The following is a 12,651-nucleotide window of genomic DNA, read 5'->3' as shown; positions in this document are numbered from 1 at the left end:
ATTGCTGCTGCTGCTGCTGGAAATGACTTTTCAAAATATCGATGTCAAGGCGACTTTCGACGACAGCTCTGGTTAGGTCGTTAATTCCAGCCAAGACTGCACATAGCTGATCATTTTCCGCAGATGCTGGCATGGTTTCTCCTGCATTTAACATCGTGGTATTTAATTCTTCGGCATCTTGAGAATTAGCAGTGTCATGATAATCACAGGAAGGGGAATTTGTCCGGCTGGACAACTTCTTAAATTATACGAGATATTTCGGCACAAAGAACTTCTGTTTAACCGTGAATTGAATGCTCACGAATCGGCAATCTCAAAAGTTCAATATTTCTGGCAATAATTTTTAACCCTCATTCGTTAGAAAATGAACACTGATGTTGCCGCTTTTATGGTTAAAAGTAACTGATATTTATTTTACAGCAAAATGTATATTTAGGACATATTTTCTGACATAAAAGTTTTAATTTCAAATGTGGCTATGTTTCATTTTGATTTTTGTTTAAAGGATGGAAATGTTCAATCGAATGGAATAAACGGTCAATGCAATGAACTAGTCCCCTTGGGGGAAAACACAACAGCAAACCGTCAAGAAACGAGTCTAATATTGATGCCTGTAAGATCTGAACATCCAAGAGCTACATCTTTAGGAAATATGACGTCCTACAATGTCCAACAAATTTACGATTTACCTACTTTTTCGGGATACCTGAAGATTGGCCATTTTTCAGTGCAAATTTTAAGGAAACTACAGAAGAATTTAACTACAGCAATCGTCATAATCTAATGCGTCTGCAAAAATGTCTTGTGGGTGATGCAAAAGAAGCAGTTTCTTCTATGCTTATCCACCCAAATAACGTACCAAATATAATGCAAGAATTGGAATTTCGATTTAATTAATTGTTAATACGATCTCAGTTAAACATGATTCGACAAATTCCGGTGATCACCATGAAGCGTATGGACTAAATAGTGAACTTTTCTACTAAAGTAAGAAATGTAGAAGCATTTTTGAGCTCTGCCAATTGTTTACATCATCGTACAAATGCAATCCTTTTGGAGTAATTGGTGTCTAAGCTTCCAATAGATAAGCAGTATGAATGGGCTAGATCGAGTATGTATGTTAGTATCATGTCTTTGAATGCATCCGGCCATTTTTGTATATATATATATATATATATATATATATATATATATATATAATTGTTCCACAAACATCCCAGACAAGGGAGACTTCTCTCACATATTATTTTAGGAAGTTTAGTGAGATGACATTTAATTAACATACCTTTACACAAATAATTCAAACTTTCAAAAACAAAACAAATTACAGATGTTGCGAACATTTGGAATTCCTTTTAAGTTTTTCTTTTTAGATTTGTTTTTAACTTAATTGTGAAGACAAAAAAATATATTGTTTAAATTAATTAGTGCGGCCCTTTGTCGCCAACTATTACCCTAAAATCATTTTTTTCTTAAGAGCCATGTATTTTCAGCTGTGGTGAAAAACACTCACTAACAAAAGTTACATTCCGATATAATAAATGGTGTAAGCTCAATAAAATTTTACAACAGGTTACAGTATTGTTAAATCATGTTTAAGATTATTTTCATATTTTATTATAGTAATTTTTAGTTATTTGTGTTCCAATCATGGCAGAACTACCAGGTAGTGGTATCACACCAGCTGATCGAATATGAAAAGTCAAATTCCTTTATAAAAAAAATATTTTTGTTGTAATTTCCCCAACAACATAAAGAAAGTTTTGACATAACATATTCAAAATTTTACGATGCCACTACCTGGGTAATTGTGCCATGGTTCCAATACAAAAGATACCCACTACTGGGATCAGTTACTTAGGAACACTTACCCAACTTGATGATTTAATTACAGAATTGTTCTCAAAATGAAACATGTTAGGGGGTGCCACCAAAAAACTCCACATCGATTTTTCCCTTTGCGATAAAACCACGTTATTGTATAAACATGGTCCAAGTGGAATAACTGTAACGTGGTATTTTAGATTTTGAATGGGTAGAAAACGAAGGAGCTTTCAGAAACCATAAGTTATTAATTATTCCATTTTGCTTCTACACAACTTGTTGTGAGGTTATACTGCTATATATTTTTTTATATTCATCACACAAAGATCGGAAAGGATTACTTATTACATAATTCCTTTAAGTGGTATGTAGTTTTGGGTACTACGTACTCGCGGACTGATTGATATTTGATTTCATATTTCTAGAATGACATTTTGCGGGGAAAATTTACATTAACATGGATAAAGAATAATACTAAGCCTAGAATAGGTTTTTATCTGGAAATGGGGAAAACGTGTAAGGCGTATTTAGGTTAGTTCCCGACGTAAACTTTTTAAATGCCGATACAAATGTCTGATTTTACTTGTAATTATATTTTGTGTTGTGCCGCGTAATCGTAGGTGTAAATACCTCTATACGAGTAATGAAATGAAAATAAAATATATAACACATTTCAGGTGTATTTTGTAGGAATTATACATTCATGTTATTTTTGAGGCTCGACATTAATCTACAATAATAAAATAAAACATTAAGTTACTGTGTTTTATTCATAAATGCACCTAATACTAGAAATTAATTGTTCATGATGGAATCTCTCAACTAAAACGCTTGCCGTTTAATATTGTCACAATTTTTAATTCAAATGCAGGCGTTTTGTTTGAGAGATTCCATCATTAACAATTATTTTCTAGTTTTAAGTGCATTTATAAATAAAACTCTGTAACATAATTTTTTTATTTGGGATGACGACTTCTGTTTTGTTTTTCAAAATAGTCAGGCTTAATACCATAGTCGTTGTTTTAATATTTTATTAAAACAACTTTAATTTATTAGTGGGAAAAATTTGGCGATGTTTACCAAGGGGTAAGGCAGGGAAGACTATAGTCGTTGTTTTAATATTTTATTAAAATAACTTAAATTTATTAGTGGGAAAAATTTGGCGATGTTTACCAAGTGGTAAGGCAGGGAAGACCTCGCCACAGATCTTCATCAGTTCCCTTGTTTCTTGTTTTTCAACAAGAAACTTTTTATACCCAAGTGTCAATTGCTCGCGTGTTTCTTTGCGCACGTATCAGCCAATTCGGACTGAAAATGAAGATAAAATCATTAAAATATCTGAAATCGGGTGGTACCGCTATATGGAGGCTATACCAAAACCTTAACCTATGTCCAACATTTTCGTTGAGGAAGTTTCTGTACCATTAGGAAAACCAAATGCCAATTTATAGCCAATTCGGCCTAAAAATGAAGATAAAATCCTTAAAATACTTTAAATTGGGTGGTAAAGCTATATGGGGGCTATCAGAAAAAATGGACCAATATTGGTTTTGGTTTCATATTTATGTATTGTCATTCAAATCTGAAAAATGTGAAAAGTTTTAGTTCGGTTGGTCAACTAAAACTGGGTGGAAAATGATTTACTAGATTTGAACTAAACAGACACCAAAGCAAGTTAAATAAAACACTGTAAAAAATAAATTATTTTCAACGACATTTACAACAAAATTAATATAAGCCAACTAGACTTCTATAGTTTCAAACTACAATATTAGGTATAATGATACGTACCTTTAAATGTGCGTCTACTAATTCCATTACAAAAAGTTGAGAAAGACCTCCATCGAACCCTTCGGAACAAGTTACTGTCAGCGATGTCATCGATACGTTAGTTAAGGTACAATTATGTACATGATCAGGGCGGCCTTAAAATTACACAAATTGGTATTTATTAATACTAATATAGCAATATGTATATTCGTTTTAGTTAATATATAATATATATAATATATTTTGTTCATTACATTACAAGACAAGATTAGATATTCTTCCTTCAAAATAACATAAATTCAAAGACAATATCTACCTTTCCAGACGAAACAAAAACACAATAAAAAATATGTGGGCCCAAACATGCATTGAAAGATAAGTGATTCCAACATAGCTGAATTTAGTGAATCTAGTCTTAAAGCAGAAAGCGTTCTCTTTCAAACGCTTACATTAGAATTTTGATTTTCTGCCAGGTTAAGAAAATATTACAAGATGATGAAATATGAACAGTCGAGGTCCTATAAAAATGCAACGTTTCGATTTTTTTAATTTTTGAGGACATTGGTAGTCGTTGTAAGGATAAAATCAAGTCGTTTTATTAAAATACACCGGCTACTTAAGAAGTTATGGCCTCTAGAAAATCGATTTGAGCCTGATCGTTTTAAATCAGAAATGCTTTTCTTTCGAACGGTGCACAGCGTTGCTGCTTTCACACAAAAGTGGACAGAAATAGAAAGAGTTGACCTAGGCTGATGAATTTTTTCACAAGTATTTCTTAGAACAGTAATGAATAATTTCCCATTTGGTCCATATCGGTTCAGATTTGGATATAGCCCCCGTATATCAGTTTTAAACAAATAATGATGTAATTTAATATGTGATATTTTGTTAGGCCCCTGAGTAGTTTAACCTGTTTTGACAAATCGGTTCAGAATTGGATATAACTCCCATATAATTTCGCATGATTTCGGATATTTGATTCATTACACACCCAATCCATGCCATATATTGATAAGATTTGGTAAATAGAAACTAAGGGCCTATTTTACTAAGACGATTCGAATTCAGATTCGTTCGATATACTACCAAACTTTTGTTTTTTGAAAAAATATTTGATTTAACTTTTTATCAATCAAACAAAAACGGTCTACAATAACTGGAGTTTAGTTGTAATTCGAACGAATTTTAATTCGAATCTTCTTAGAGGCAATTAGTCGGATCAGAAATATTTTTTTCCAAATTATATATAATTCGGTTGAAATTTGTATATAGCTCCCATATGTATATTTTCGCCCACTTTGAGGAATTTCATGCCCCAAACACTCAAAGTGTATTCAATTTGAATGAAATTGAATGTCAGATGGAATTCTGTCTAGAAAAATATTTACCAAATAATATTGATAGCGGTTCAGATATTTTTAAACCTTTTAGTTTTAAAATTTTTAAGAGAAATCAACTTATTACTTATATCTCACACTTTCATTTTGCCATATCGGTTTTGATGTACTTTACTAAAAATGTGATACTTGTATCTTTTAAAGGTCAGAATACGTTTGTGCTTTGTGCGTAAAAGCACAGGTAAAGAAGAACAAAACAACAAATTTAATTTTAAATGGTACTTGACTCTCCATTTAGCTATTATTTCCAGCAAAACATCTGAGTCCATCAACTTGGGCAAGCGTGGTATTGATGTTAAGCCTTCAACTCTAGCTACAGAATGTGAGCGATTTTATTGAAATTTTGATTTACTTAAGTACTTAGGATGAGACGCGAATAGCATTAGTCGTACAAAATGGTATTAAGATCAAAGATGTAATTAATAGTACTATTTACAAAATATGTACATGGTCGCATTTTTAGCTGTTAAATTCAAATATTTAAGCATATGTTTCGTTATATTAATTGAATTAGTGAAAACGTATGCGTAAAGTGTTAAAATAAAATATGTACATAAGACAAATTCTAATAATAAAAGTTGATCCGCTTCAGTCTCCCCCTTCTGATGCTCGTCCCGATTAAGCATCAGAAACAATGAGTTGTTGAATCTGCTGCGGTAAACTGCATTATTATGGGTTGTTGAATCGGGTATGTCCTCAATAACACTGCAATAATGGTGTGTAGATGGAGTTGTTATTGCATATCCAAACTATGTAACAGACTGTCATCGAAATCTCCCCCTGGAGTAAAGCTGCGCAAGTCTTGTTGGTTCTCCAAACAAGCTGGTAAACTCCTCATAACCTCCTTCTAGAGTTATTTTGCGTCACGAATTGTTGGTTCGCGAAACAACCTGGTAAAACTCATCGGAAAAAGCTATGGTAGGTTAAGGTCATCGGTTGGCAGTTAACAGAATCTGTAATAACAACTGCGAATCTTCTGGCTGCTAAGGTTGTCCAAATACAGCGATAATCTCTTCAACAGCAAGTACACAGTTACAATTGTCACAAATTGCCTGCTTAAACTTCTTTCTGCTGGGATCTTCTAATATTTACATTTGATCTGTTCCTTTACTTTTGAAAATGGTAAAACCGGCAACAGTAGTAAAAGTTGTAAATTGTTCCCATATGAATTGCATGGTGTCAGAAGTAAAGGAACGTTTTTCGAGTAAAAAGTTGTAAAACTTGAAGATTCTTGAACGTAAAGGAACAGAGCTATTGTTGAGAGGTACTGTGATGTTCATATTCTGCCTCTAAGCAGAAGGCGCGACAAACACAGCAAGCGTTGATTTTATCAGCTGATTATGCACATCTTGAGCTGACGGCTGCGAACATTGTTGTTGTTCTTGCTTGTGCGTTTTCTTCTTGATGTTTTGTGTGTGGTTGTTGTAGTACATCATCACAATGTTGTTGTTGTTTTTTATCCCTCATTTTCATACAGATGAATGTGTCTGCGTTCTTTTTTCTTTGCTACTTGCACTCGTACTTGTGCGTAAATGTGTTTTTGATCAATGCCTTTGCTTGATCGAAGGAGTTGACGTTCTTGTTTACGCCAATCCACAAATTTCTGCGTAATCCGGATGATTGTTGATGGATGTTGTTCAAAACTGATACACAACAGAGACATCTCTATGTTTCTGGGATCGCCTAGTACAAAACGCATGGGATTGTCATCATAACGCATTGCCTGGATAAGTTTTGTAAACTGTGCCAACTGATCTTCACCAGATACGTACGCTTCGCATTCAATGTTGTTGTTGTTGTCCTCGGCTGTTGATGATAGAGTGGTCGTGTTACATGGCCACGAGTTGGGCGTCAATAAAGAAGAACAAAACAACAAAATTAATTTAAGATGATACCTGACTCTCCATTTAGCTATTATTTCCAGCAAAACATCTGAGTCCATCAACTTGGGCAAGCGTGGTATTGATGTTAGGCCTTCAACTCTAGCTACAGAATGAGAGCGATTTTATTGAAATTTTGATTTACTTAAGTACTTAGGATGAGACGCGAATAGTATTAGTCGCACAAAATGGTATTAAGATCAAAGATGTAATTAATAGTACTATTTTCCAAATATGTACATGGTCGCATTTTTAGCTGTGAAATTCAAATATTTAAGCATATGTTTCGTTATATTAATTGAATTCGTGAAAACGTATAGGTAAAGTATTAAAATTAAATATGTACATAAGATAAATTCTAATAATAAAAGTTGATCCTCTTCACAGGTTATTTGCATTATTTCTCTTCTGTTTTATTACACATTATTATAAAAGAACCCTATGAATGAAACATGAAACATTTTAACTGATGGGAAATTACTGAAGAATTATGCGGTATTAAAGTGTTAATGGGTTTTGTATAATATTATTCATTAAAATTGTGTTACCCTTTAAGAGGGTCGTAAAAAATTGGCAGATATATGAATGTCCAAAGTCAGAACACATTTATGTTTTGTGGATATTTTCGCATATTTTGTGGGGCTGTTAAATTTTCTTATAGTATTGTCTATTATCTGCCGTTCCACGTTTACAAAATGTCATTTGGCTTTTGTATTTCTACGCATTTGGCCTAAAATATAAGCTGTTCCAAAAATCAATTTTTGTAATTTTTGATTTTGGATGAAAAATTTAAACGTGTCATATAAATATAATCATAAAATCAGATATTTGTTAGGAATGTAGTAAGAGTATTTTATCAAATAAAGACCAAGGGATTGGCATGTAATTATACACCTATATCACCCCAAACATTTTCGGCATTTTTAAAAGAAGGCACGATTCCAGGACGACTGTACGGTTTAGAGAAAAAGATTTTCATATATTTGAGAATACTAGACACGTAAAGAGTTAGGTTTTTCGTTAAAAAAGGCATAATTTCATGATATTGATAGCGATCAGTAAAATTTTGCAACACTGTCAGTTCGTTTTGAAAAACATTACCCTCTGTAACAGAATGTAATGATGAAGGTTAAGCCATTGGGGTAATACTCCAGACTTAAAAACAATCAAATGAGATTGAAACTTCAACCAAAACAAAACAAACAAAAAACAGGCACGCGCAGGGGAGTTTGAAACAAATTCCAACAACAAATACTCACAGGCAACCGTGGTGATGGTCTTTGATGCGTGCTGATATTTGTTTGCAAATATTTTTGTTCTGATGTTTTTTGGGAAAGCCGAAAAGTGAGTTTGATTCTCATTTATTTGAGAATACTAGATACTTAAAGAGTTCGGTTTTTCGCTAAAGCTGAAAAGCCAAGTTGATAATTCCCTTCGCCAGGATGATCAGTAAAATTTTGCAACACTGTCAGTTCGTTTTGAAAAAACATTACTCGCTGTAACAGAATGTAATGATGAAGTTTAAGCCACTGGGGTAATACTCCAGACTTAAAAACAAGAATAAAGTTATTTAAAATATTTAATTAAAATGCTTAGAAAGTCTCAAAAATTAAATTTAAGTTTTGTCGCAAAAATAAATCTCGACACTAGGTGGGTTAATATCGAATTGGTAATTCAATAAAATATCGAAATATCACAGAAGATTGCAGGGATCGGCAGAAAGGTTTTACACATTTCGCTTCGGAAGATTTCCCAATTAACGAATCTATCTACTTTTCGAATATCAAGAATTTATATTTTTTATCAAATTTATTTAAATATTTAATTCTTAATAACGGTACTTTGCCCAGTCCAGTTGATGTCAACTTATTATAATAAAATTTTATATTTATGGCCCTACCACCAAATCCCCATCTAAAACTTTTAATATTATCAACAAAATTTTCTGAAAGATTTATTTTAAAGCTCGCCTAATTTTCATATGCTTGTGGCTTTAGATTACCTGGGAAATATTTTTCATATTTAAAGAGCTATAAACTCATTATGGATGCACATATCAAAAAATTCTTTTAGATTCGTCCTATCTGATGTGTTTACTGTAAGAAAAAAACGTAGACATATGGGGAAAATTTAATAAAATCTAGTTTTCCTTTTTAAAAAATCCCAATTTTTATTTTTTGAAGCTGCATCACTGATTTTTGGTACATAAAAAAATAAAAAATCGTCATTCGTTAAGTTAACGGAATTTGTACCCTTTGCGATGATGTCAAAATACTCATGAAAAGTCTCAATGGATTCGCGAAAATCAAATTTATTACAAAATTGTACGTATTTCCAAGTATATTTTTAAAAAAAATAGCGTTTATGCTTACAAAAATATGTTAAAACTAAAATTACAACAGCATCCAGACATTGTGAGAAATAAAATGAAGCCTGTTGCTTGAAGGTCGAAGGTATAATATTTATTTTATTTACAAAAATGGTAAGAAAATATGAGGAAAAAATAAAAATTATAGGTTACCTATTGGCGAAATTTTTTTAGATCATTGTAAAAAAATCACAAGGATTTCCAATTATGAAATAAAATCAAAATAAAGTTAAGGTAAATATTACAACACTTGAAACGCACAGAAACAGCGTAATGGTGGAAATTACATAATGCGCATCCGATTTTTCAAAACATCGTATCAATCACTTTTATTGGATTTCTTCGAAGTACATTTACATTTTTATATGCATCCGATTTTAATGATCACCATTATAAATATATCATTCTATTTCGTTTCAGTGTGATCAATCAAGAACAGTGGATGTAGCAATGCACTAAATTTTTAGTTTTTAAAAACCTGTTTTTATTTAAGTAGAATGACACATCCAAAAATTTTCAAAATTGAGGGGTATCATATCCGCCGATCTAGATGAAGGATTTAGACGCGCCGACGCTTCTTAGATTAAGAACGCTAAAAAAATAATTTTACGCGGGTTTCCACAACAATTTTTGAATCCAAAAAACAGATTTTTTAGAAAAATTTACGCACAAAAATGTAAATTTTCGGCGCAGATTGCCGCTATCCTATGTAGAGTACACTCTCGACTTATACATTTAAAAATGCGAAATCACATAATAAGCTTTTAGACAGATCTAGTTGCGTGTCCGAATTAAAGGAAAAATTCAAAAACAACCTGTTTTTTTTTTTTGTTTTTGCTACAAAGTGTCAGCATACATCTGACGCGGTTACAGTGAAAATTCGAAATAATTATATATTGGGAACATAATGTCTGAACTGTATTCTTTAATTTTCTCTTTGAGCAATAAGTTGTTCATTGCGTTCTAAAGCCAATAATTGGACAACACTCCTTTCCGCTTGATTTGTAACTCCTCCTAAGGGGTAAAGTTATGTTTACGTTAATTACTTTTCATCTATTTGTATTTAATTCATTTTCCGATGGTGTAATTGTTTTTTTTTTATTTTTTTTTTATTTAAATAATTCAGTCTTTAGAACAAAAAATATTCCTTACAGACTATGCTAATGATACGTATGTATATTAAATAAATATGTATTTTCATTAACTAAAATTTGGTAACAAAATACAGTTTAAAATCATTTTTCGAAATGCTAAACTCTATAAATTTAAAATATTTCTTTTGATACTTTATGTTTATATCATTAATATAGCAAAGCGCTCTTGTTAATGGACTATGGAGAGCATAGTTAACTCGATGCGTTGGAATGTTGAATACATCTATATATCTCAACTGCCTCGGAGGCACATATATTGGAACAAGTGAAAGTAATTCTTCTGAATTTATTACGTGATTGATTATGTCAAAAACAAAAAGAGCAGACTGCATTCTTCGCCTATTCTCAAGGGTTTGCAGACCCAAAAGTAAACATTTTGAAACGTACGGACTATCAGTGGGAAAAGACCTTAGAGCATAATTGACAAACTGACGTTGAACCCTTTCAATGCGAGAAACGTGATTTCTGCCACGTGGATCCCAAATAATAGATGCGTATTCGATCTTGGAACGTACAAACGCATTAAAAATTATTTTTAAGGTATGAAAATCTGAAAAATCTCCGCAATTTCTTTTAAGAAAAGAAAGCATTCTATAGGCTTTAGGTAGAACATAATCAATATGAGGTAAAAACGTCATAACGGCATCAAAAATAACCCCTAGATCTCGAATGGTATCGACCGAATTCAAAATATTCCCTCCTATTTTGAAGTTACACTGAATAGGCTGCAAAGATTTGTGAAAAGATAAATGAAAACATTTCGACAAATTAAGGGAAATGCAATTGACAATGCACCAGTTTTGAAGATTGTCTAAATCAGATTGCAAGCTTATAACATCTTCCAAAGAATCAACTTTAGAAAAAATCTTAAGGTCATCGGCATAAAGTAAGAAATTGGATTTGATGAAACATGACGAAATGTCATTGATAAACAAATTAAAAAGAAGAGGCCCCAGTACACTCCCTTGTGGAACTCCTGAGGATTGCATATATGGGTGGGACATAAATCCCCCAACCCTTACTCTGCAGTATCTATGGGATAAATATGACGAAATCCAACATAAAAAACTTGAATGAAACCCATAACACTTCAACTTGTACAGCAAAATTGAATGTGACACTTTATCAAACGCTTTCGAAAAATCTGTGTATAGTGTTTCCACCTGACTACCTTGCTCCATAGCTGAAATGCAATATTCACTAAATGTTGCCAAATTTGTAACAGTTGATCGCCCTGCAAAAAAACCATGTTGTTTGGTTGATATAATAGATTTTGTTAAGAAAAACAGTCTGTTATAAATTATATTTTCGAAAACTTTAGATATACATGAAAGTTTAGAGATAGGTCTATAGCATGTCACATCATCTTTTCTTCCGTCTTTGAAGATTGGTGTGATAAATGCTGATTTCCAACGATTTATGAAGACACCCTCTCTAAGGGACAAATTAAAAACGTGGGCAATGGCGGAGCAAATACTCTTCGAACACTTTTTAAGAAATAACGGACATATACCGTCTGAGTCAACTTTGATTCCATTTTTTAATTCATTAATGGCTTCAAGAACTTCTTGTGTACTAACCACAATGTTTCCAAGTTGAATGTTGGTTTGGGGTAAATAAGGTTCCATACTATTAGTTGATGGAAGTTCAAAATTAGATTTAAAATATTCAGCGAAAAAATTTACGGTTTCAAGGTTCGATTGTGAAGTTTTTCCATTAAAACTTACGATGGAAGGAATATCAGTCTGCTGTTTTTTTGATCTAATAAAGGACCAGAATGATTTTGGATTTGATTTAATTTCAACTTCCTTACTGTGTAGAAATTGTTTGTAAAGAAAATTATTAATAAAATTAAATTCGCGTTGATAATGAATGAATTTGTCTTTATCATCTGAACACTTAGATTGCTTAAATTTCTTTTGAAATTTATTGCGAAGGTTTTTCAATTTTATAAGATTTTTATTGTACCACGGCCTTTTATACATTTTAGATTCCCTTTTTGGGACATTTTGATCAAGGATATCAGAAATTGTGGTCAAAAAGATATCATAGCACTGACTTGTAGAAAAATCAGCAAACAATAACACCCAATTAACTGAGTCAATAATAGAGTTTAGCATATCGAAATTACATGCATTAAAATTGAAATGTATAAATTCATTGTGAAAGGAACTATCCACATATTCAAAAGAATTAATTTCTATAGCAAGAGGGTTGTGATGGACATTGGATGGAGATATAACATTTAATGGTTCAAA

At 32.1% G+C, this 12,651-nt stretch overlaps 1 protein-coding gene across 5 annotated transcripts in view; it reads right to left on the bottom strand.

Annotated features, from left to right (window-relative positions):
* side-VII (sidestep VII transmembrane protein) overlaps positions 1 to 12,651 on the bottom strand; it is a 1,783,907-nt gene that overhangs the window by 433,402 nt on the left and 1,337,854 nt on the right. For all 5 annotated transcript variants that reach the window (XM_073992696.1, XM_073992713.1, XM_073992706.1 and 2 more), the window contains one exon: positions 3,616 to 3,749. In XM_073992696.1, the coding sequence (XP_073848797.1) occupies positions 3,616 to 3,749 (134 nt within the window). The remainder of the gene's footprint in view (positions 1 to 3,615; positions 3,750 to 12,651) is intronic.

The sequence above is a fragment of the Musca autumnalis genome, unplaced genomic scaffold, assembly GCF_047663935.1.
Source record: "Musca autumnalis isolate F117 unplaced genomic scaffold, ASM4766393v1 scaffold_1, whole genome shotgun sequence".
NCBI lineage: Eukaryota > Metazoa > Arthropoda > Insecta > Diptera > Muscidae > Musca > Musca autumnalis.
This window is presented reverse-complemented; position numbering and strand designations above follow the sequence as displayed.